Source organism: Cynocephalus volans, chromosome 12 (assembly GCF_027409185.1).
Source record: "Cynocephalus volans isolate mCynVol1 chromosome 12, mCynVol1.pri, whole genome shotgun sequence".
NCBI classification, from domain to species: Eukaryota; Metazoa; Chordata; class Mammalia; order Dermoptera; family Cynocephalidae; genus Cynocephalus; species Cynocephalus volans.
In genome coordinates this window covers 107,663,750-107,687,514 of record NC_084471.1, presented here as the reverse complement: position 1 = coordinate 107,687,514, position 23,765 = coordinate 107,663,750, and the positions used below count along the sequence as shown (strand labels likewise).

General features: G+C 51.6%; 1 protein-coding gene across 1 annotated transcript; it reads right to left on the bottom strand.

Moving 5' to 3' along the window:
- Window positions 1-1,353: 1,353 nt before the first annotated feature.
- CLSTN3 (calsyntenin 3) lies at window positions 1,354-23,398 on the bottom strand. Its single transcript, XM_063075772.1, is given in 19 exon segments — window positions 1,354-1,494; window positions 1,723-1,925; window positions 7,880-8,015; window positions 8,249-8,394; window positions 9,208-9,378; window positions 9,695-9,921; window positions 14,465-14,613; window positions 14,733-14,890; window positions 15,476-15,532; window positions 16,131-16,293; window positions 18,757-18,869; window positions 19,649-19,930; window positions 20,383-20,568; window positions 20,823-20,972; window positions 21,226-21,434; window positions 22,595-22,790; window positions 23,178-23,330; window positions 23,333-23,368; window positions 23,371-23,398. Coding segments are annotated over 19 exon segments (2,904 nt in total).
- Window positions 23,399-23,765: the final 367 nt, after the last annotated feature.

Sequence of the window (23,765 nt, the reverse complement as noted above, 5' to 3'; positions counted from 1 at the left end):
AGGCCACTCAGCAGCTGTGCTGGAAGAGCCATGTGGACCCGGGCAAAGCAGAATGTCCCCTGGGCCTGAGGGCCAAGGACTGGTTAGCAAGGAAAGCTCAGCCTTGGAACAGTCTCCAGGTCCCTTTGTTACAAATAGCAGGGTTTCGTGCCTTCTCCCTCAGGACTCCCAGGCGGTGAGCCCATGTACTCCAAGCAGAATGTTCCAAGTGATGGGAAGGGGCTGATAGTGTCCTCACAAAGCACGTAAATGGCATCCCAAGTTGTCTTTTCTTTTCCAGAGGTGCTGAGGGAAGAAGGCAGTGGGAACTATCTGCCCCCACCTAACTTTCCCAGTGGCCTGGCACCCTGGGGATTTACCCAGTCAGGGCGCCGAAATGCCCAGCCCTGCCTCCTTCCCCTCAGCCCTGCTCAGGGACCCGAATGGCCCTGAGACCTGAGAGCCTGCCACCCACGGCCACACAGGATCTGGCAGGCAGAAGGAAGCCCGTGGAGCTTTTTCTGCTTGTTTTATTTGAAAACCTAGGATGTGTCCCCTCCCTCACCACACCCATCCCCCTCCCCACTCCCCAGGACATGACAATGCCACACGCACACACAAGGCTGCGAGCTGCACACAGGAACAGGCGGCTGCGCTCGCGACAACACTGAAAAAATATACATTATATATGATACACCCAGGACCCCACACCCCCTCCCATCCTAATCACAACCTAGCCACAACCAGGTCATGGAGGAAAGGGTGGAGCTGCAGGACTTCAGGACTGCAAGGTCAGGAGGGGGAAGAAGTTCAAATGGAAGGAAACTGGGAAAGGTGGGAGCAGGGATCCCCAGAGTGAAATGGAAACAGAGGTGTGGGGGATCGAAAGAGAAGCAGGGAAGGACCAGCTGAGGGAGCCCGGGGAGAAAGGCCTCCTGAAGACAGGAGGAGAGAAGGGGAGAGCAGAGGGCTTCCTTCAGTCCCACGCCCAGCCCAGCCATCGCTACTGACGCCACCGCGTCCCAAATACATTACACAGCTGGGGGGCTACAGGGACACAGGCATGGGTGAGCTAAGGGGCAGCTGCCATGGGGAGCAGAAAAGGCAGCCACAGTCATCCAGCCACCTTTCCAACCCAGCCATCCAGGCCACAAGGAGCACACCAGGGGAATGACATCCCCGAGGCAAGGGAGGGAGGTGGCGGGGGTGGAGGAGGACGTGAGGGGCAGACTGGGTTTCAAGATTAAAGTAGGACTCCTTCTGAAGATCTCTCCCTCTTGGCCTCTCTTCTTGCAGAGTGTCCTTCTCCCTTTTCTGGGTGTGTCTCTGTCTCACCAGGGCAGAATTCTCTCTGTCTGGGGAGGGGTGTAGGCCTTAGTAGCGGTGTGGGGGGGTCTCGATGATGCGTCTTTCATCGCTGCTGGGGGAGTCAGCAGCCTCGGAGTCACTGCTGTCCTCATCCTCCTGCTGGCCAGTGGCAGCCCCCGCCACACAGGCCTGCCGGTTCTGGTAGGACTGGAGAGGAGAAGGGATCAGTGGCCTGCACCCACCCCAGGGACTCTCCTTCGGGGGTTACTGTCCCTGGCTCCTTCCCCGCCTCCCACTTCCTACCCAGTCTGAACCCTTCTCCTTCCAGCTCATCATGGCTCTGCTAAGAGCCTTCGCCCAGGGCCTGCCCCTCATTAGGAGTCTTTGTGGTGTACCTTAGAGCTGAACCTTGACTCGTTCCCCAGGGCCACTCACCTCCATGGGGTTCACAATAATGGTGAGAGCTGAGTCATCCCAGAAGAGGTCCGGGTCCTTGGGGTCACTGGAGGCCCCTGGGGGCCCGCTGGTTCCAGAGACTCGGTGGTGAAGGGAGTGGATGCGCACTAGGCCCAGAATGACCATGAGCACCAGGAAGCCCACACACACCACGATGATGAGAGTCGCGGCACTCGGGACCACTGCAGGGAGAGCGTGGAGGTGAGCAGAGCGTGGCCCGGCACTCCTGGGGACTCTCGGACACAGGGAGGAGTGGCAGAGGGGCCCTGGGGTAAAGGCGGCCCAAGCAGAGGGAATCCTGGAGTAAGAGAGGACAGCATCCATGGTGGCCCAGAGAGGGGAATAACCTGAGAAGTTAGAAGAGAAACAGAGCCTGCCGGGAAGGGCAGGAGATAGGAGGGGGAGGGGAGCAGAGCAGATGGATGCTGCAAGGAGCAAAGGGGGAGGGAGATGTGCAAAGGGAGTCAAGGGCAGAGGTAGGAGAGTAGCCCCTGGCCTAGCGCAAGGACTGGAATCTGCCCATGTCATTCTGCCTGTGCCTTCCCCAGAGACCACTCAGCCTAGGAAAGAGGCACCCAGTGCCCAGCAGGGGAAGTAGAGAGACAGCCACATGGGCTTGACTGGCACAGGAGGAGAAGCAGCCTCCAAGCCTGGCCTGGCTGTCATGAAGGAGGTGCTGGCACCCAAGGCTGGGGACAGGTCCAAAGGGCAAGGAGCAGCCCCTTCACTTACCACCCGGACTGAGCTCACTCCTGCTCCGTGACACCTCCCTTCTCCTGGTGGGCTTACGGCTCCTGGTGGGCTGAGGCTTCTGCTCCTCCCCAATCTCCCCACGTGGTGCACATGCCTCTCCCCTGGCCCTCCCATGCCTCCAGCCCTGCAGCCTCACTTTGATGCCCTGGCTCAGGGGTTCCTGGACCCTGAAGGGCACATGCACTCTCACCCGGACCTTAGAGCTGATGGTGGCAAAGCACATGTGCATGCACAGGCACAGGCCCAGGAAGGCCATGTGGGCACACAGCTGGACAAAGGCTGCCACACCCCGCACCCGAGCCAGGCCTCTGCCAGCCCACACACTGGCCCGCACCAGCCACCTGGTGGCCTGCTCACACAGCAGGATTAAAGGAATACATCTGAGCATCTGCAGCAAGGCACAGTAGAGCTGCACGTGCAGCGCCACCCAGCTCCCTGCCAGCTGCGCAGAAAAGGCAACTGCCTGAAGCAAGACGTAAACACCACAGAGGTGGGCCATAAGGGCCACAGAGCAAGCAGAGGTGAGCACAATACGGCTCCCCTTCCACACACATGCACACAGTGCTCGGAGCATTACGAGGAGAGCCCACAGCCCCAGGAACAGCAGGTGGAGGCAGAGACCCCACACACGCACCCCCAGGCCCAGTGCCTTTTCGGGCAGCTGGTTCACTACACCCCACATGGCACTTACCTGGCCACTGTGTGTGTGCACAGCAGCTCAACCCTGGGTAGTCTCCTCACCAAGGGACTATTCTATGTATGTGTAGCCCTAACACGCACACACACACACACACACACACACACACACACACACACACATGCATGTTACATTCCAAACCAGCCCAAAATTTACCTCCAGCCTGAGGCTTACATGACAAGAGACAGGAACAGAGCGTAGAGAAGCACACAGCACAGGAGCCCCCCACACCTCCTGCTGCAGACCCCTCCTCCCAGCAGCTGGCACACTGAGGCTGCCACACACTCCGAGCCAACCACGAATGTGGAGAGTGCCCTGCCTGGGCAGGCCCGCCAGCCACACCTTCCTGAGGCTGCCAGATGGCTCTCTGCCAAGTTGGTCCCCATCCTGACCTGACCCATAGCCCACTTGGGCCACTCGCCAATCACAGCTGACTCTGCTGGGGCGGGGCAGGCAGGTCCCTTGGGCACTGGCTCCAAGGCAAAGATGGGACCGGCTGGATCAGCATTTCTCAACTGGCTGGGCATGGGGGAGGAGGGTAGAAGGGACAGAGCTGCCCTTTCTGCCCATCTGTAGGAAATAGTCCTTTCCAGGTCTCCAGGTCAGTGAACTAGACCCAGGGGCAGTGACCCCACCAGCAGATGGCCCCTGTGGCTAAGCTCAGGCTCTAGAAGGAGTGGCAATCCCAACCCTCAGAGTAGAGGCCAAAGCAGGTGAACTTGCTCTATCTATGGGCACAACAATGGCAAGCCAAATCTCAGGTTTGTGCCTTAAATCGATGTGTTGTGCCACTGAGCCCCTGGCCTGGTGAGGGAAACAACAAATTGATTGCCAGGAATAAGAAATGGTCACAAGAAAGACAAAATGCAGACACTCTACCTGTAGGTAAACAAGTCTGGTTAATTAGTTTACAATGAGCCGGGAGGCCAGGGAGATGGAAAGATTTTTAAATTAGTTACAGACAAAAATCAAGAATTTAGAAAGTACTGTCAATCTCTCTTGCTACATTAAATGTGAGCAGTTACTCTGGCCTTGACTGACCTCCAGAGACAACATTAAGGGGTGTTTTAGCTAATGACCCATGTGATTGTAAAGACACTGTGGAAAGCCCTGTCCACAGCACGGCACGGTGCCTTCTTTGTGAAGGGCCTCAATCGTGCAGGACATGATCAGAAGAAAAAAAAAGAGCCATGGCAGAGACCTCTTTCTGCTCTCAGTCCCAGGGCTTCTCTTGAAATACCGGTTGACTCCTATCATATGACTTTCATAACTGCTCAGGTTTCCTTTTGCTTTAGCTACCAGAAGCTCAGAGTCAAAATTCAGACCCACCATAGCAACTGCATGGTATCTCATAGTTTGTATTTTATGAACTGACTTTATTCCTCGGCTTCATCTTATTCTTCTTTCATTATCCCTTCCTCCTTACTTCCTAATTCATTCTCTTTTTAATTCTATTGTTTTATAGGTCTTTCTGTGAAGCTTCACATACTTGTAGGAAACAAAGTGGAGAAACGGTTCCCAAACTTTGCTGCACACTGGAATCACATGGGGACCTTTAAAAAGCAGATACCTGGGCCAACCCTGTGGCACACTCGGGAGAGTGCGGCGCTGGGAGCACTGCAGAGCTCCCGCCGTGGGTTCGGATCCTATGTAGGGATAGCCGGTGCACTCGGTGCGGCCGGTCACAAAAAAAAATAATAAAAAAATAAATAAAATGGCACCGTCCTAAAAATTGTTTAAAAAAATAAAAAATAAAAATAAAAAGCAGATACCTGGCCCCCAGCGCCAGACATTCTGATTTCATTGGTATGGGGTGTAACTTAGGCACCCAGAGTTGTTTAAGCTCCCCAGGCCATTCTGTTGTGCACCAGTGTTTGGGATGACTAGATAAATAACGGCTTCATCATTTTGTCTCGACCTTCTTGCCTATTCTCCCTAACTATAAACAACCCTAACCACCCATCCACTTCCAATTCTCAAATTCTCATTCTCTCTCATGACCAGCCAAAATCCCTCTGCCCTTCAAGGTCCAAGCTCAAACTCTACATGTGCACAAAACCTTCCCTGACTGTCCCAATTCACTCTGATCTCTCTTTTCTGTTGCACTAACGTGCTTCAGAGAAATCAGCGCCTGTTCCATTGGAGGGGATTGTATCTCTCACTGCTTCTGTATATTTAGAGTAGTTTGACGCTGTGAAACCATAATTCTGCAACATCACTCCTGGGGTTGGGAGGTAAAAGGGAGGGAACACCTTGAGGAGCCAGAAAAGGCATATAGAAGAGGTTTTAGCAAGTCAGTCACCTGGTTAGCTCAGTCAATGTCAGTCACCACTGCCCTCAGGTGAACTATGAATTCAGTACCCTATTCAGGCCAAAATAAAGGAAGATGCAAGGGCAGACTGCTGCTGTCAATTGAAACCTCAGAGGGAAGTGTGGTTGGCCTGGAAGTTAGCTCAGAACAGAGGATGGGGAGGCTGAAGGTGAAGCAATGGTGCCCTTACAAGCACCAGAGCACCCCGTGCAGCTCAGGGGAAGGGGGGTGAGACACACTGCCTTTTGGGCCAGTCGGTGCAGGGTAGCTGGACACTAGGGAGAGGCTGCTCTGAGGTAGTTAGAATAAGGACTCCCTCGCTGGGGCCTCAAACCAAAGAAAATAAGAATTGAGACTCTCATCAGGCCCAGCAGCACTTGGATCTACCTTGAACCTCATCAGAGTAGCAGGACCCAGTATCCAACCCAGAAAAGGTTGAATGGGATGACTTCTAAGGAAAGAACTGGAGAAAGAGCTAGGGAATCATTTGAAGAAAAAAATATAGCTGGCAGCAAGATTAAAAAAAACAGGTTTAGTTTGCTAACATATCTCTATCAATTAAACATTGTGTGAAGTTTCTTGGAAGCTTTGCAACTTGGTTATGCCATATACTCCCTCCTCATCCCTACTTTTATCCACTTTGCTGTAGTGAATCTACACTGAAAAAGGCCTCTGTAGTCATTTTCAGAGAGAGCAAGGAAGAAGGGAGCCAGTCCCAGGGAAAAGAAAACAAAAGAGACAGTGCTGGTGGTGGTCACTGAACGAGGAGAGAAAACCAGACTGATTCCCTGGGGCACCAGGGGAGCTGGCTTCAGTCACAGAAGACCTGGAAAGCCCCTCAGGAGCTCTTCCAAATTAGGCACAACTCTAAAGTAACAAGCCTAATTTAAAAAAAGAAGAAAAAGCATTAAACAAGTAGGGAGGGCATAGACGGCCAGTTAGTGCACAGGCTCTGGAATTACGCTGCCTGGGTTTGAATTCTGGCTTCTCCCACTTTCTAGCTGTGTGGTCTTGGAAAAGGTACTTGACCTCTCTATGCCTCCACCTCCTTGCATTTAAAGGCGATAATTCTAGTATCTACTTCATTTGTTGTTTGTGATGGCTAAATGAGTTAATATGTGTAAATCCCATTAGCACCGTGCCTGGCACATAATGAGCACACCCTGTGTTTATTGTTCTTATTATTACCATTTCATGTATTGAAATGAGTGCTCACTTTCATGGTAGTTTCAATGACCATGAACTTCTTCTAAGAAAGCATTTGTGGAACCCTTAGGGAACTGCCTTCAAAACATGTGACACACCTTTTGACTTTTTTCAAAAGTGACAAATCTGTGGCTTTTAAGACTGGGTTCTATGTTTAAAAACTTAAAATGATATCCAGAGCCAACTCTGACAAAGGTGGATGATGAAGTTGGGTAATACTGAACCAGGCCAAATGCAAGTTGTGTCCAAAAAGTAACAAAAATGAATGCACCTCATAAATTGGCTTTGAAAGCAATTGTAAAAAGGGATTTCAAAAATCACCTTCAGCAACATCAGCATCATTTTGCAGTTTTTAATAATGTGGAAGAATACTTGTTTTATAATATTAGGTATAAATATCAGGTTACAAAATAGTCTGATCCCAACTTTGTTAAAAAAAATAGGCACTGAAAAGACTGGAACATAATATACGATATTAACAGTGGTCTCTTCTCTGTGGTGGAATTACAGCTGATATTTCTTACTTCTGCTTGTATTTTCCAGTTTTTCTACAACTAAGCAACACTTAAATTGGAAAATGAAACTGCATTACTGGTAAACAACCCTGGCCAGGAGACAAGATTGCTTTGAAGGGCACCATTCCATCTGTATGTAATACTTTGCATATGTGCATATTTTGTTTTAGAAATACTCTTATGACTTTATAGACAGCACAAAATTACACATGTAATAGTACCAACATGCTCTTTGAGGATAGGGACTGTATCTATTCTATAATTCTTATACATCTCAAATAGCATCTTAGAACAGTACTAGTATGCAGTAGGTGTTTAATAAATACTTAATAGCTTCACTACAGAGAATCCCTATGTCCAGAGCTAATTTGATATTGTTTGGAGGAGGAGGGCAGAACGAATAACAAAGATGCCTAAACCCCATACTGACTTTATGATCCCAGGCATAAGTGCCCCCACGATGACACAAGGCTTGCATTCTCTGCAAGGAAAAGTTTATCCAGAGGGGTAAAGGGATTGGCCCACAGCTGTTAACTAAGGCAGATACTGCAGGAGAGAGAACCCACTGCTCCCAGGGGAGGGGAGGATGCCTGTGCCCAGCCCACTCACCTGCTGCCCGCCCCTCTCTACCCAGCCTCACTCAGCCTTACATACTGGAGTTTCGGTGGGAGCTGGCCAGGCTGTGTCCAGCCATCTCAGGAGGAGGCTGGTGCCCACGGTGCAGGAACTGCTGGGAGCTGAGCACGTGGCTGGGGTGGGCAACCCTGTTCATGCTGTGCAGGACGTTGACCTGGGCAGAGGGAGGGCTCCGTGGGCACACATGCTTCTCCCCCCAGCTCCTATCCCACCTCTCTAAAGCCCAGCTCCATCTCAACTACAGCCCCTCATCTCCTCCTCCACCACCCGCCATGAGGTCTAGGAGTCCTCCCCGCTGCAATGCCCATGCCCACCAACTATCAGTTGAGTTCACTCTACGCTGGCTCATGGCCGGGGGCTGTGGAAGGAAGGAGACTCCCTGGGTACCTCCACGATGAATTCATTGCTGGAGTAACGGCCATTCATTTCGGAGCAAGAAAGCCGGAATTTCCTGGCATAGAGGGCAGCTCCGTGTCGCAGCCGATAACGAGCCTGCCTCAGGATTTCTTCGTACACGGTGATGCTCTCCACCCCTGGAGTCGAGGAAGCAGCTCAGCGCAGGGGCCAGGGCAGGGCCTCTTCCAGACCCCCACTGACACCACACAAGGCTGCACGCTCTACGGGGATGTGACCTGATCCCTCAGAGAAAGGGATGCTGCCCTCTCTCTAGCCGCACCCGCCCTGCCTGACTGGAGCCCCGATGCTCCGCTTCCTACTCTGCCCTCCTCTCACAGCTCTGTGGCTTCTGGTAGGAAGAGGAAGAAGCAAATAAGGACATCGGGAGAGAGAGAGGGGAGATGGCAAGCAGGAGGGAAACTGAGAGAGGGGGAAATACAGAAGTCCTCAGTGAGGCCCTGGAAGGAAATGGAAACAGGAGGGAACTGCATCTTCCCCCATCCTCGCTCCTGGGGCATTCAGAGATTAGCACCTTCCTCTGGGAATGACCAAGTCATCACTCCCCACTACTCATCAAGACATGAGCACTGCATTTACAGCTCTGGTGTGTATGGGAGATTAGCGATCTAGAAGATAGAGAGGATGACCAGGACCAAACAGCTAGAGGGCTAGAAAGGGTTGGAGAAGATGAGCCAAAGGGAAGCTGGAGGAGAGGCATAAAGGCCACCAGGAGTGGAGGCAAGCTTGGCTATCATGAGAGCGGGAGGAGAGGAACGTTTGCAGCCTAAAGCCCAGCGCGCCTCCGTAGGGGAGATCCGGAAGCCAGAGGATCCTCCAAGGTGCAAAACAGCACTAAGCCACATCCCTGGGCCAGGGAGGAGAGCCCTCTGGGCTTCCTAGGTGCTTAATCATGGGAAGGGACATATACGGAAAAAGAGGGTCCCACTAACCAGCAATGGTGAGGTAGGCAGACATGTTGGTGAGCTCCAGCCCTCGCTGCTGCAAAGATGCCGTGTCCAGGAGCAGGCTTTCCCGCTCTGGGTCCAGGTCATCCCCCACCAGAGAAATTTCACAGCCATCCAGGTTGTGCACGATCTCATCTGACATGCGTGTGTCTGTCACTGGGTGGGGGACAGTAAGGGTCTGGGTCAGAGCTGAAGAGCCCACTGACGTTCTGAGACCCAGCCATCACCTCCTGGCCACTCTTCCTCCCCTTCTAGGGTCATTCCTTAAGGGAAGTCAGCATCAGTTTCAAGAACATCATTGTGTGACATTCATGGGCCTCCCTCTTGCTCTACTTCTTAAGGATATGTCGTGCTAATCAAGCAAACTCAGGATGAAGTCACTCTCCACTTCTAGCCCCAGGCTCTCTTCCTCATTCTGGTTCCAGACATGGGCCCCTTCTCTGCATGGTGTCACTCCCCGAGTCATCCCTACCTGTGCCCTGCCAACTCTCATCCTTTTTGGCCTCCACCTGGTGAGAAATGGAGCAAGTGATTTGAAGATCGGGGAACAAAGGGACCCCCTCGGGTCCCTCAAAGTCCACAGCTGGACGGGCAAAATGAGCAGTGCCACTCAGTAGGATCTGGGGGGCATCAGGCTGGAGAACCACCACGTAGCCCTCTACTTCAGGGATCGAGACACAGGATTCTTCACTGAAGCACCTGCATGAGAAAGGAGAGGGAGGCAGCTTGTGACCCCAGTACCTCCCCCCTTTAGATCTATATTCTGTTCCATCCCTCTGTGCTTCCACCTATCCAATAGAGCACCTCATGTCAGGGAGGGTGAGAGGAGGAGAGGGGTAGTGTCTCTGCATCCCAACCCCTATGGCAAAGCTGGACAGGGAGATATCTCTTCCTGGTGGGACATCACTGTGGGAAAAGGTCTGGGATAGAAGGTCAGGCAACCCCAACCTGTTGGCGTAATCACATCATCAGTGTCTTACCCCAGGATTATGGAACATCTATAAATTATATTTTAATAAAATATAAAACAAACTGAAGTGACAAAAATGTACATACACACACAGTTCTTTACTCAGGAGATAAAAAATACATGGGTTCAGTACAATATCTGGTAGATATGTACCCAAAATATCCAACAATAAAAGTGGGGTAGGGGTGGGGTCTATCCAAGGATGTCCCCCTCCTTTTTAGTGCCTCTTCCATTCCTTTCAATGTCAGAAAAACACACTTTGGCAGGTGAGGTCATCTGATCACCTCGGACCTAAATCCACTGTCCCATGAAGCCTGATTGATTTGGGTGCCAGGACAAACTATCCGTAGGGGACTGAGCTGGGCCGGACAAACCAACAGCACAGCCACTCAGGAACTACGCTCCCAGGATCATTTCTAGTCCCACCCTCTGCCAACAATAACGACACCTCACAATCACATGGCATTTGCTGGTTTATGAAGCATTTTGCCTATAATATCTCATTACAACCTTATTTTAATACTGTAGGATAGGGATAAGAAACTAAAGCTCCTAGATCAAGTGTCTGGGCCACACAAGGAATATGTGACTGAGTCGAGGCTTAAACCCATTCTTTTTTTTTTTTTTTTTTTTTTTTTTGTCTTTTTCGTGACCGGCACTCAGCCAGTGAGTGCACCGGCCATTCCCATACAGGATCCGAACCCACGGCGGGAGCGTCACTGCGCTCCCAGCGCCGCACTCTCCCGAGTGCGCCACGGGCTCGGCCCTTAAACCCATTCTTCTCATTCCAAGTTCACTGACCTTTCCAATAAACCACAGCTACCATCTGGGGCCTGGGTTTGCACTAGAGAAATTTATTTGTAAAGAAGTCTCCCTTTGAACAAGAAGTCTTCACAATGGAGTTAGTAATTCAGGAGCAGCGACACTATTCCATATGCTTGTGCTAATTAAAATGATTTTGCTGAGAGGATTGTAATTATTAGCACTCTGAGCATGCCTAGCTTGACTGTTGGAGCCAAAAGGGAGAAGGCATAACCTCAGCAGGTAAGATGAGCTCAGAGTCCCTGAGTTACCAACGCCCATGATGTGTGGAGTTCCTGTGCCACACGGAGTGGGGCCTATGACAACCTGCACTGTCATCCGGAGAGGCCCAGATCAAAGCCTCTTGGAAAACAACCCCAGCTGACCCTGGGAGCATAGGCTCCAACAGACATTCCAGCGCAGCAAGCAATGCAGTGCTGCTGTTCTGGGTGACCCAAAAGGGAGTAGGAGACTGTCCCCGACCCAAAGGCATAAGGATCTCGGGGAGAGATTAGATAGAGCATACAAACCTTAAAACAAGGGGAAATATTGTCACCACAATTTGAGTGAAACAAACAAAAATCCATGCAGGTTCAGAGGAGGGAGAGGTCATTTCTGGCTTGGGAGTGAGGTGATTGGAAAAGGAAAGTAGGAATAATCAGGAAAAGCAGCAGGTGAGCTAGCTTTGAAGGAGGCCAGGACTCCAGGCAGAAGGTGACTGTGGAGGGATGGTGAGGAGGACACTAGGGGAGTAGAGGACGTCAGGCAGGAAGGGCAGGCAGGTGCCAGATGGCGGGGGCTTTGAATACCCTGAGAATTCACAGCTGTATGTGACGGGCAAGAGGAAGCCACTAACATCTCTTCTATCAAGGAAGTGTGATGAAAAAACTCTGGCTTAAGATCCCTCAACAAGCCTCAAGGTGGAGGGTAAACTAAAGTTAGGAGGCTAGAGATAGGTTAACTAGTTAGCAGGCCAGGGCAATAGGCCAGGTGAGACCTTGGACTAGAGGAAAAAGGAAAGACAGATTCCAGACACCAGCACAGAGACAGGATCTAGGCGACCTGGCAACTGATGGATGTGGAGGGTAAAGACAGAGAGGAATCAAAGATGACTCAGAGGTTTCAAGCCTGGGTGACTGCAGGAGATATGCCATTACAGAATTAGAGGATTCAGCAGGGGGCCAGTTTGGGCACTGAAGTTGATTATTTCAGCATTAGTTCATTTGGCTGAGGTGCTGACAGAACTTCTAGACAGAGGTTACAGCAAGCAGGTAGAAATTCAAGAGCCGTGGAAAGAGGACAAAGCTAGAGAAAAAGAAGTGTTATCTGCCTGTTCAGGGATGAATGCCATGAGTAGATAGGCTTGCCAAGAAAGAAACCTAAAAAAGAAAACAAAACCTTAAGGAGAACATACATTTAGGTATTACCAAATAGTTGCATAAATCTGGCTTTAAATGGACAGGGGTCCAAGAACTGAAACTTGGAAGCTAGGGAACACATGGGCACGTGCAAGGACATGCATCAAAGAAACGGAGGTGCTGCTAGGTCTCTCTGTGGCACACGCAAGCACACGCACACACACTCCTCTATGTTTTCTCCCATGACTTCAGGGAAGGGTTAAGGTAGAGGCAAGCATGTGGTAGCCCTAGAAACGGAGAAACAAGGGCTCTCTTTCCTAACCTCATAAAGAAAGCATCGAGGTCCCTTTTCTCCACTAAAGGACCCAGAGCAGGTTCCAAGCCCTTGGATAAGCCTCTATCCTCAGCATGAAAGAGGTAGAAGGAATTCAAACAAGCCAGTCGATAAAGAGGATGTCACCTCCTCCCCTTGAGGGGACTCACCTTGCAGAGCTCCACCCTAGGCCAAAAAACAGAACCCTCCCTTCTCACATGGCTCTTGAGCACACCTATGAGGCAATTCCTTGGTCTCTGAGGGATTAAGCCTTTCATGGCTGGATGACAGCCCTTTACCTACCGGAGTTCTGACTAGAACATGGTGCGGGGTGGGGGGGGGCGGTGTGCATACTCAGCTCTCAGCTACACCCACATGACCTCATCTGCCCGTGACCTTCTGCTCTACACCACGACCACACATGGACCAGCAGCCCAGTTCCCAAAAGCCACTGCCCCTGCCTTCCACAGCTCTAATTGTGAGGCCTGATAATCCTGGCCAGTCATTGTCTAGGGCTCAGAGACCTCTCCCCTCTAAACCTTTTCCTCCCAGGAGAGGAACAAGTCAAAGATGTTTATCTTCATATAGCTTATGGAAAAACTGAGGTAGAGTAGGGAAGAGGGGTAACAAGAGTGGAACACAGCCATCCTGACTCGTAAACTGCGTAATACACCCACTAGATGGCAGGATCTCCCAAAAACTGACCCATAAACCATGCTAAGGAGTGAAAATGCCTTTATATATACAATAATGACCAACATCTACAGAAGAGGCATTTGACCTGCATTATATTATTTAGTTTTCATAACAATTCCATGAGTCATATTCTATTGTTATCCCTGCTTTATAGCATTTTCCCAATGCTAAAAAGCTAGTAAGGAATAGACACAGTCCTTAACTATTATACTTCCATTGCCTCTCAATTAATCTATATTTTTAAACACCTAATATATACTTAAACCTTGCAATATCTACAACTTTTCCCTTAAAGAATACAAAATCATTCACTTAGAACTCACAGGTGAGCAAACTTTTTCTATGAAGGACCCGACAATAAATATTTTCTGCTTTTTGGTCCACACAGTCTGGGTCCTGACTACCCAGCCCTGCCTCTGTAGTAAGAAAGCAGCCATAGACAACATGCAAATGCTGTGAATTGGCATGGCTGTGTTCCAATAAAACTTTATTTACAAAAACAGGCAGCAAGCCAGATTTGGCCTGGTATGTGGGTTGCAGACCCCTAGACTTAGACCATCATATTTTACCTTGCAAGAAGTTGGCAAAGCAAAATTAAAGTGGGTGAAGCAAGGGGCTGGCCCATGGCTCACTTGGGAGAGCGTGGTGCTGACAACACCAAGTCAAGGGTTAAGATCCCCTTACTGGTCAGATTTTTAAAAAATAAAAATAAAAAAAATAAAAGTGGGCAAAGCAAGCAGAACTCGCTGTTTGCACAAGGCAATCCAGGCAATTAGTATTAAGTCAGAATTAATGTCAGGCCTCCTGGCTTCCAAACCTCTCTGTGCCACTTTACATATCAACACAGAGGCATAGAGAAGATTAAAACCCAAAGCCCTAGAAGTGTGGCTTAATGGGAAGAGTAATGAATCGATTGTTGGGAAATCAAGTCCTGGCTCTTCTACCAACATTACTATGTGACCTTCAGCAGGTCGTCTCTGGGGGCCCAATCTCCCATCCATAAAATGAGAGAGGCATGCCCAGCCCTAGCTGACATCAAAGGCCAAGGAGCTGTGACACAGTCTGGCTCGGCTCTGAGGTCCGCCCTGCCCACCCAGCACTCACTTGACAGCAGTGGTGAGGCGCAGGGGCCTGACACCAGGCGTGGCAAAGCGCAGAGTGTTCATGTAAGCCACGTGCTGCAGGGCATGGTTGAAGGTCTCCACATCATCCCCCTCCAGGGTGAGCAGGGACTGCGAGGGGTTCACGTGGACCTGGGCCCCAGACAGACACAGCTGAGAGCAGGGCCAGGAGGCGGGAGAGGAGGGGGAAGGTGTGGAGGGAGGAGAGGCGGGGGTCATGCCTGGAGGGCCGGCCGAGGAAGGGGCTATACCTTCATGCCTTTGCCCAGGCTTTCGAAATCCCTATAGTCCAGCCCCTCCCGACATGCGTAGAGGCACTCGATGACCTCGCGGCTCTCCAGGCGACCTGAGCGCACGCTGAAACCAGCCAGGTAGCCATGGAAGTAGTGGTGGATCGGCAAGGGGTCTCCTAGGGCAGGAACACAGGGGCGGGGCAGGCGGTGAGAGGAGGCGGGAGGAGGCGAGTTTGCAGCAAGGACGCGGGGCTGAGAGAAAGGGAAAAGAGAGCGAGCAGAAGACGCGGGGAAGGGAAGGGGAGGGGAGGGGAGGGGGAGGGGGAGGGGAGGGGGGAGGGGAGGGGAGGGGAGGGGAGGGAGGGGAGGGGGAGGGGAGGGGGGAGGGGAGGGGGAGGGGAGGGGGAGGGGAGGGGAGGGGAGGGGAGGGGGAGGGGAGGGGGAGGGGAGGGGGAGGGGAGGGGGAGGGGAGGGGAGGGGGAGGGGAGGCCTGGACGTGAAGGGAGAGGGGACGAGAGGACAGAGCAAAGCCAGGGGGAGAAGAAGGGTGAAAACTGGCCGCAACAGAAGTGAGAAAAGCTTCCGGGAGAGGGAGAAAGGGAAGAAGGAAAGCAGGACCAGAAGGAGCAAGGGGGCAGCAGGAGGGGCGGCTGGCGGTGCCGCGAGGAGACCAGAGACTGCCCGGCCACCTCCTCGTGCTCCATGGAAGGCCGGGAGAGGACCCCGGGCTCCAGCCCGCGCCGGCCACGCGCACTGACTACCTTGCGTGGCGTCAGTGCCGTCATCTCCTCCCTTTTCCTTGTCTTTGTTCTTCTCTTCTGGGAACCAAAAAAAAGGTGGTAGTGAGCTCAGGGCTGCGGAGAAGGCCTCCCTGCCGCGGAGGGCTGGCAAGCCCTCCCTGGGTCCTCACCCTTCCTTTGTCATGTCCTCCTGTCTCAGGCCTCTGTTAGAGACAAACCCCACACACTCTGCTCTCATAAGACACACACACACATCTGCACACACTCCCTTTCTCTTCCCCTGGAATGAAAAAAAAAAGTAATGGCTTGAGAGTTGGGGGATTGATGACGCTCTGGAGAGGTACTGTCCTCCAGCCAGAAAAGGGGCTGTGGAAGCCATCATCACGTTGATGGAACAAAGTGGGCACTGGCTGAAGTTACAGAAAGAGAGATTCTGGGGACACCTGGCAAGGAAATTCCTCCAAGTCAGAAGTGATGACCAGCTGAGTGGGGGGAGATATGAGAGTCTGTGGCTCCTCCAGTGGGGATCTTTCAGAGTCTCCCTGACCAACTGCAGGGAGAAGCGTGGGGTGGCCTCAGCTGCCAGGGTCAGGCTGCCCCTGCTCTGCACCTGCCCACCTCCCTTCACCAACCCAAAATGACTGGAGTCTTCGCTGAAAAGCTCAGAGGGGCTTACCAGTCCAGCAGGCCCCAATCATGAGAGCAGGTTCCGTTCGCGGCGGGTGGATGAGGCCATTGTCATGGATGAGGGCAGGGTCAAAGGAGATGCCATCAGCGTAGAGAGTGACAGTGGGGAATTCGAGGTTCAGAGCGTAGTGGTGCCACTGGTCATCACAGACCTGGAGAAGCGGGGTCAGGGCAAGAGCCTCTCAGCTACTTCCCCTTCAGGGACCCAGCCCCAGGCACTGATCCATCTCCTGGGAGACATGGGACAGTCCCTCCTATTCCCAGCTCTACCAACAGGGCTTACTAGTGAACTGCTGCCTATGCAGCTCTAGGAAGAATGCCTGATCCAAAATCTATCAGGCAAGCAACCTGGTACCCAAAATTCCAGTATTCAGATAAATCTTTTAAAACCATAAACATTCTTCTAAGAAAATGTTTACTCTGTAAACATATCTCTTAGGTATGGCACTGGAACTATGAGGGTAGTTTGTAACCCAACAGGAACCACTGAAACAAACATTGCTTCCCTTTGCAGTTTCTCTTAGGATCAGCCAAGACAGGGCAGGGGGTGGTCAGAGGTAGGAGGGTAGAGATAGAGAGTTCTCTGCTTTATCAACTTTCAGATGTTGGGTCCCTCAAGGCTCAGACCTAGACCCTCTTCCTTTTCTTCTCTACACTCACTCCCTAGGGGCTACAACATCTGTTGCCATGGGTTCAGACACCATGTTTATGCTAATAACTCCAAAATCTCCACTTGGATGTCTCATGGGCATCTCAGATTTAACAGACATAAGGTAGAAGTCATGCCCCTTCCCAACTCCCTGTTTTCACTGGGCAGTAACAATGCTCCATCATCCACCCGTTTGCGCATGTGGATGACGTAGGAGACACCTTCGGTCCTTCTGTTTCCTTCATCCTTCACAACCAATCCATCAGCAGGTGATGCTAATCCCCTGTCCAAGCAGAACTCAAAGCTGTGGGTTTCTGTGCAGGTCTCTCCATCTCCATTGCCACATATCAGAGTCCTCAACCCCTTTCATGTGGACTGTTCTCATAGTCCTGTCTGTCTACTTCCACTTATATCTCCTTTAATACATTCCTCCCACAGCTGCCGAAAGGATCTTGTTAACATGTACATTTGGTAAGGCCATGCCCCCGCTTCAAACCCTTCAAAAAAGACTTCCCATCTGTCATAGCACAAAAGCTACCCTAACCCCAGCTGACAAAGTCCACTGTACAATCCAATCACTGCCCATCTCTCCAACCTCCAGGCTTTCCTCCTTGATCACCATATCCCAGCCTCACTGCCCTTCTTTCCATGCTTGGCTTGAGCTCTTTCCTGCCTCAGGGCCTTTGCATCTGCTCTGCCCTCTGCCTGGAACACTTTCTCTTCTCACTGCCAGCTATTTCTCATCCCTTAGGATTAAGCTTAAGTTTCACCTCCGTCAAGCCTTCCCTTTCACCTCAGCCAACCTAAGGTGAGTTCCTTCTCCTCACCTTCCCCCATTCTCTACCTCAGCCCCTCACTTGTTTCTTTCAGAGCATTTAATCACTATTTATTATTTTCATACATCTAATACTTTTAAAAAAAATCTATCTCCCAAATAAAATGTTAGCTGAATGAAGGCAAAGATTTTGTTTCATCCATTGTATCCCTAGAACCTAGAAGAACGACAGGAACTTTATTGGCATTTAACAGATACTTTTTGAATAATAAGAATGAATTAAAGAATAGAATGCATAATGTTATCAATATCAGCAATGTGGGGGATAGTCAATAAATAGCAAATGGCAGACTATGTCTTTGAAAGAGCACCGCAAACAGCGAAAGTTCAGGTAGACAGCCCTCGGTTACAGAGTTTGTGGATTTTCCAGGCCCTTCACTTCCCTTTCTCTTCGACTTCCTGCCTTTTTTTGAGCCATTCGCTTACTCAGCCACTCCACTCGGGCTTGCACAAAAAACAGAAAGCGAATGGAAACTCAGATTAGTCCTCAGTGGTCCTTGTAGTCAGCTTGGTGAATGAATAAAGAAGAGGCTACAACAGTTGGCTCAAGAGAGGATTTTAAATTTTTGTCCATTTTTATTTATCCCTCATAATCATGGACAAAAATAGTAAGAATTAACATGCATACAGTGCTTTTCAGTCTATAAAGGTCTATTACATCATTTAATCCTACAACAACCCTGGGATATAGGATTTATTTTATCCCTATTAAATAGGTTTTAAAAAGCTTAAGTTTGGACATATTAACTAAGATTTCATGGCAAGCAAGTTCCCCTGGCAGGACTCAATCTGTGTACCTCAGAATTACTTATTTTCTTGATTACAACATGCTAATTGCCTGCGAGTCAGGGATGTGTACTGTTAAGGTTCTAGATAATAAAGAAATGAAATAAAATGAGGGGAAGGAAGATGGTTGGTCGGGTTTGGTGATTGTAGTAGTTTGTTCTCTATTGTCTTTTAATCCAGGAGTATGTTCTGTAAGATACAAGCCTTGCAAAAAAGAGAATGAGAGACTCTGGGGGTAGGATGGTCAGGGACCGAAAGTGGAGAATGCAAGAGGGGATGCAGGGCAACCCAGAAAATGCCAACCCTTGCCCGGGAGCCCTGCAAGGAGCCTGGCACCAGCCCTACCTGTTCCAGCTTCCAGAGGAACTTGACCGGGCGGGCACTCTCTAGCAAAGGCCAGTAGAGGAAGGCAATTCTGCAGCCATGGACAGTCAGTGAGTAGTGAGAGAAGCCATCCTCTAAGGGGAGAGGATGGGGACAGGGGTCAAGTTCAAAGCCCAAGGCAAGAACAAGTTCAAAGCAGCAGGAGGGACAGGACGTTTCTTAATCCTCTCTCATGTGCTCTTTCATTCCTTCATTCTCTAGTGTTCTCTCTCTCTCTCACACACACACTCCAGTCTGAGTGATAACTAGGGCTTCTCAGGCACTCAGGTTGGCTGAGGGGGGAACGCTGGCCACTCTGCTCCCACCCAGCTCTTTATTGGTCCTTTGGTTAATACATACATCATGGGTGACAACCCTTTTCAGGTCAAGAGAAATAAGGTCAGAGAAGTGGCTGGAAATGAAAGAGCAGGTCGAGGCTGAGCCCTCCTTAGAGGGACATGCCACTGCAGTTGAGAGGAGAGGGGGGCTTGGAGATGGAGCCAACGGGCCCTTAGAGGAGGAGGATGGGATGGTAGTGTAGGAGGAAGAATGGGGCACCCATTACCCAGGCTTTCCATTGCAATGGAAGGTCTCTGATGGCAGGAGAGATGGGGGGCAGTCTGCTACACAGGGAGATTGACTGGGAGCGGCAAATGAGGATGGCACTGAGGTGTCCCATCACACTCTGAGAGCACAGGATCTCAGCATGTCACGGTGGGAATAAATCACAGAATTTCAGGGAGTATCAAACCTAGCACTGATGTCTCACAAGTGGAGGAGAAGTGACCTGTCCATAGTAACACACTGGACATGACAGAGGAAGGACAGGAAGCCAGTTTCCCACTCTCAGGTTAGTGCCCTGAGCGGGGCTCACCATTCTGGACGGTGCTGCACACGATGCTTTCCTCTTCCTTCCTTCCCTTGTTAGGAGTTATGCCATGCTTCATCCAGAAGGACAGGGTGAAGTGGTCACTCAGGCTGTCCTGGGGCCCAGAGCCCAGTCCAGCTGTGCCACCCAGGGGAACCTGCACAGCTTGGGTGCCATTGAACCAGTAGATAAGGCTGCTGTCCTGGCTGTAGTGCACGGAGAGCCCCGCTGTCCAGTTGGCATTGGGGCCGGGCATGGGCAACAGATCCACCTCCCCAGTAGCAGCACCTGCAGGAGCCCCAGGAGACACGAATGTCAGAGCTGAGAGGTAGCAGACAAGGAAATGGGCAGGAGGCAGGGAAAGAGTGACTGATGAGAAAAGATTTTCTACAGCTAGCCTTACCACTTCTTGTGGCCTTTCAAAGACAAGAGAGGGACGGACCTCTTCTAGGACTATCTCTGCAGTTAACTCATTCTCCAACTCTTCATCTCTCCCTGCCACTGTTCCATAATGTGTCTGGCGACTATCTTGTGCTACGATTATGCATTTTTACTAATGATATATTTACCTGCCCTTTGGGCCACAAGAGCTAACCACATGCCACAACCCCTGTGGATATGTACACCTGAGGACAGCTGCAGGAGTATGTGAGCCAGATTCTTAGGAAAGGAGCAGAGGAGTTTCGGGCAGAGGCTGATGGGCAGGGACAGGCCTGCAGGAGTGTTGGGGGCACACCCACCACAGAGTTTCCGCAGTGCACGCTCTGAATAGTTGTCACGGTCACAGCCCTTGGCCACATGGCTGGTCTGCAGCTCTATGGTGGCCTGAATGTTCCAGAGTGGCTCATCACAGGTCTCCAGGCGGATGCCAGGGAACAAAGCCAAGCTCCCAGCACCTGGTGCATATTCGATCCTTTTGTTCCAGCCTGCATGGGTGAAACAGAGAGGGCAGTGGCAAGAGAAAAGGTAAAGCAGCCTCTCCTATCCATTCTCTTCCCATGGCCAAGAACAACCTCAGGCTCCCAGGAAAATGGCTGGGCCAGGGTAGAAAGCTGCAAGCCTGCCCCTAAATGTCTCCCCCCAACTCCTAGCCTAGCCCCCACGATTGTCAGAAGGCACAAAATGAGAGACTAAGGTGACAGATGATTCATAAGATGGGTTACAGAGTTGAGCTCCTCACCTTGCCAGCTGGGTTTACAGGTGGGCTTCACCTGGATCTCCACCTCAGCATCATCTGCCGCCCGCTTCTTCCCGCAATCATAAGCTGTCACTGTAAACTTGTACAGCCTCTCTCCACTGTACTGCAGCTTCTCTGTGTTCTCAATGTTCCCTGGGTGGGGGTGGGGGAGGACAGACAGGGTTAGGAGCTCCAAAGAAAGCCCAGGGAAGCCGGGGACTGGTTCGTGAGCTGGTGGGCAGTAGGTGGATTAGGCAGCAGGATGCTGGAAAGAAGGTGTCTGGGAGGAAAAGTCCCCACATCCAGGAAGGAGGGAGAAATGAGAGTATGAGAGTGCAACCCTGGGCTGTCCTGAGGGTGCGGCTGCACAAGGGCTGGGCAGCCAGGGAGGCAGGTGTGGACTCACCGTCGTTGTCTATGAGGAAGGGGGTGTTGGGCGTGAGGATCTCGTAGTAGCAGATCTGGCTGTACTGGGGAGAGCAGTCGCCGTCGATGGCTTCCACCCGCAAGATGCGGTCATACAGCTTCCCCTCGGTCACTGCAGCTCGGTATAGCTGCTCTACAAACACTGGGGCAAACTCATTCACATCGTTGACCCGCACATGCACGGTGGCCCTGCCATGCCAGAACAGGAAGAAGGACAAGGAAGCATCAGCCAGGAGGGAGCCATGAGACTGGGGCAGGCAGTGTGCTCATCCCCACCCTGCAGGGCACCAGGACAACACAGGCAGAGCCCAAACAAAGGATGACTGCTGTAGGGGATAAGGAACAAGCCCCAGTGCTATGGGTTAGGGTGCCACGACATGGAGCAAGGCACGAATCCAGCAGGTCCTTCCTTCACAACAAACAAGTCCAATGGGATAATCAAGGAAGATGCAGGATAAAAGCCAAATTTAACCAGCCATAAGAGGGGAAGGGGCATCTGTACATGAGTCAGATTGAGTAGTACCTGTCAGCCAAGTGCTGCCTTCCAAGCATGCGCACGAAATGTGCATGTCAGGTGCGGCCCCTCCCTCCCCACGCACCCACCAGGGCAAGCAGAGCTGGGAGTAGCCCTGCCCCTAGTCAAGATGCTGCCAGGCTCTCAGGACCCAGGGGCAAATGTTCTATCTCCAAATGGGAAACAGAGTCACAAGGAGCATTTTTTCTCTAGTGCCTCTAAGTGATGCAGGAATCCTGACTGCCGATCTTTCTTCTATTCTCAAATGAGAAGATGGCTGGGAGCTGACGTAGGTGCCCCAGACCGGAGCCTCTTTCATGCTATCACCATCCCCTGCCCGCCGTCACCTGGAGCTGCACGTGTGTGTGTTATGAACTGTGCATGTGATGCACACTGCAAAGAGAGTGGAGGGGCAGCGGAAAGGAATCTGGATGTGTGCCGAATGTGTCCCTCCTCCTACTCCTGGCTCTCCTTCTCATCAGCCTAACTTCCACGTGTTGAGCCCCTCACCCTAGCACAGGCACTGTGACGCATGCTTTTCACAAACAACCACCTCTTTCATCTTCACAGCACCTTACGATTCCATTTTACAGATAGGACAAGCAGGTCCAGAAAGGCCAAGTAAGTTGCCTGAGGTCATATGAGGCAAAGCCAGAATTAGATCCCTCTGAACTCTATTATATGTTTCTGTCATCTTGTCTGAAGGTCCCTTGGTCCTATGAACAATAGGGGTGGGGCTGGGGTAGGAGGTGGCTATTCAATGAACGCATGGATAGAGGGTGGGGAGGCAGGAGGTCCCTGCAGCAGAGGGGGCAGGGGACAAGGACTTCCTCACTTGTGGGACTTCTTGGTGTTGGCCCCATCGGGGCCCTCGCCACAGTCGTAGGCCTGGATGGTGAAGGTGTGCTCCTTCTGGGCCTCGCAGTCCACTGGCTCCTTGGCTCGGATCAGCCCTTCTCCGGTGGCCTTGTCCAGGATCACGGCCTCAAAGGGCACCCCAGACCCGTGGAGCCGGAAGCCACAGATCTCACCTGGCCGAGGAGGAGCGGAGGACTGAGGCTCCTGCTCTACCTGCTGCTCTCCTCCCCCACCCTCAGCCTCCCTCTTCGGGGTCCACCCTTCCTCCCAACCCCCTGTCCCTTCTCCTGCAGGTGTGAAAGGATCCACGATCAGTCAACTCCGACCCCAGCTTCCCTGAGCAGCAGCCTCTCAGAGCCACCAGGCCTGAGATCTGGCAATACTGTGATATGTTTAAGCCCTGCCTGCCCATGTCCTCCTCTCTGGCACCTTTCCTCAATCTCCACTCTTCAGTGCAGCCCACGCCACCCCCTGAGCCCACTTCTACTTTCCCAAGGCCTCTTCCCCAATTTCTCATTGTCCCCACTCCCAGGATCTTGCCATCCACCAACCCCAATCACCTGCATAGCGCAGGGGGGCATCCTTATCCAAGGCAAAAAGTGGTGGGTTCAGCAGGACGGTGTTGTCGTTCTCCATGACGATGCCCTGGTACTCTGCCTCGATCCATGGCTTGTGCTTGTTGGCTGGCCCCACCCCAGGGAGAAGAGAGGAAGCCCTGTGAGCGGGACCTCCGCTCCCACAACAGCCCTGTCGACCCAGACAACTCACCCCCTAGTATCATCTCCCTCCCCACCCCCTGCAGGAGTGCCTCACAGGACAGAAGGCTGAGGACAAAAATTAAGCCAAGCAAGGACTCAGAGGTCTGTGCGAGGTCACCGCCTTCTCCTACAGCAGGTCAGACAGTTTTCATGGCAACAGCCTGCCCTGGGGAGTGGGGAAGGGGACCACTATCTACCCTGAGAATCATGGTCATGCGGGTGGAGAATCTTCTTCAGGGACTTTATGTGCTGGAGAATGGAGACTGGGACTCAGGGAACAGGCCTGGGAAAGGGAAGGGATAGATTGAGGGCAGAGTTGAAACTAGAAAAAGAAGATCTAGAAGTATCCTGAGATCCTAATTGTTTATCCTCCTCTCCATCCCAGTCCAA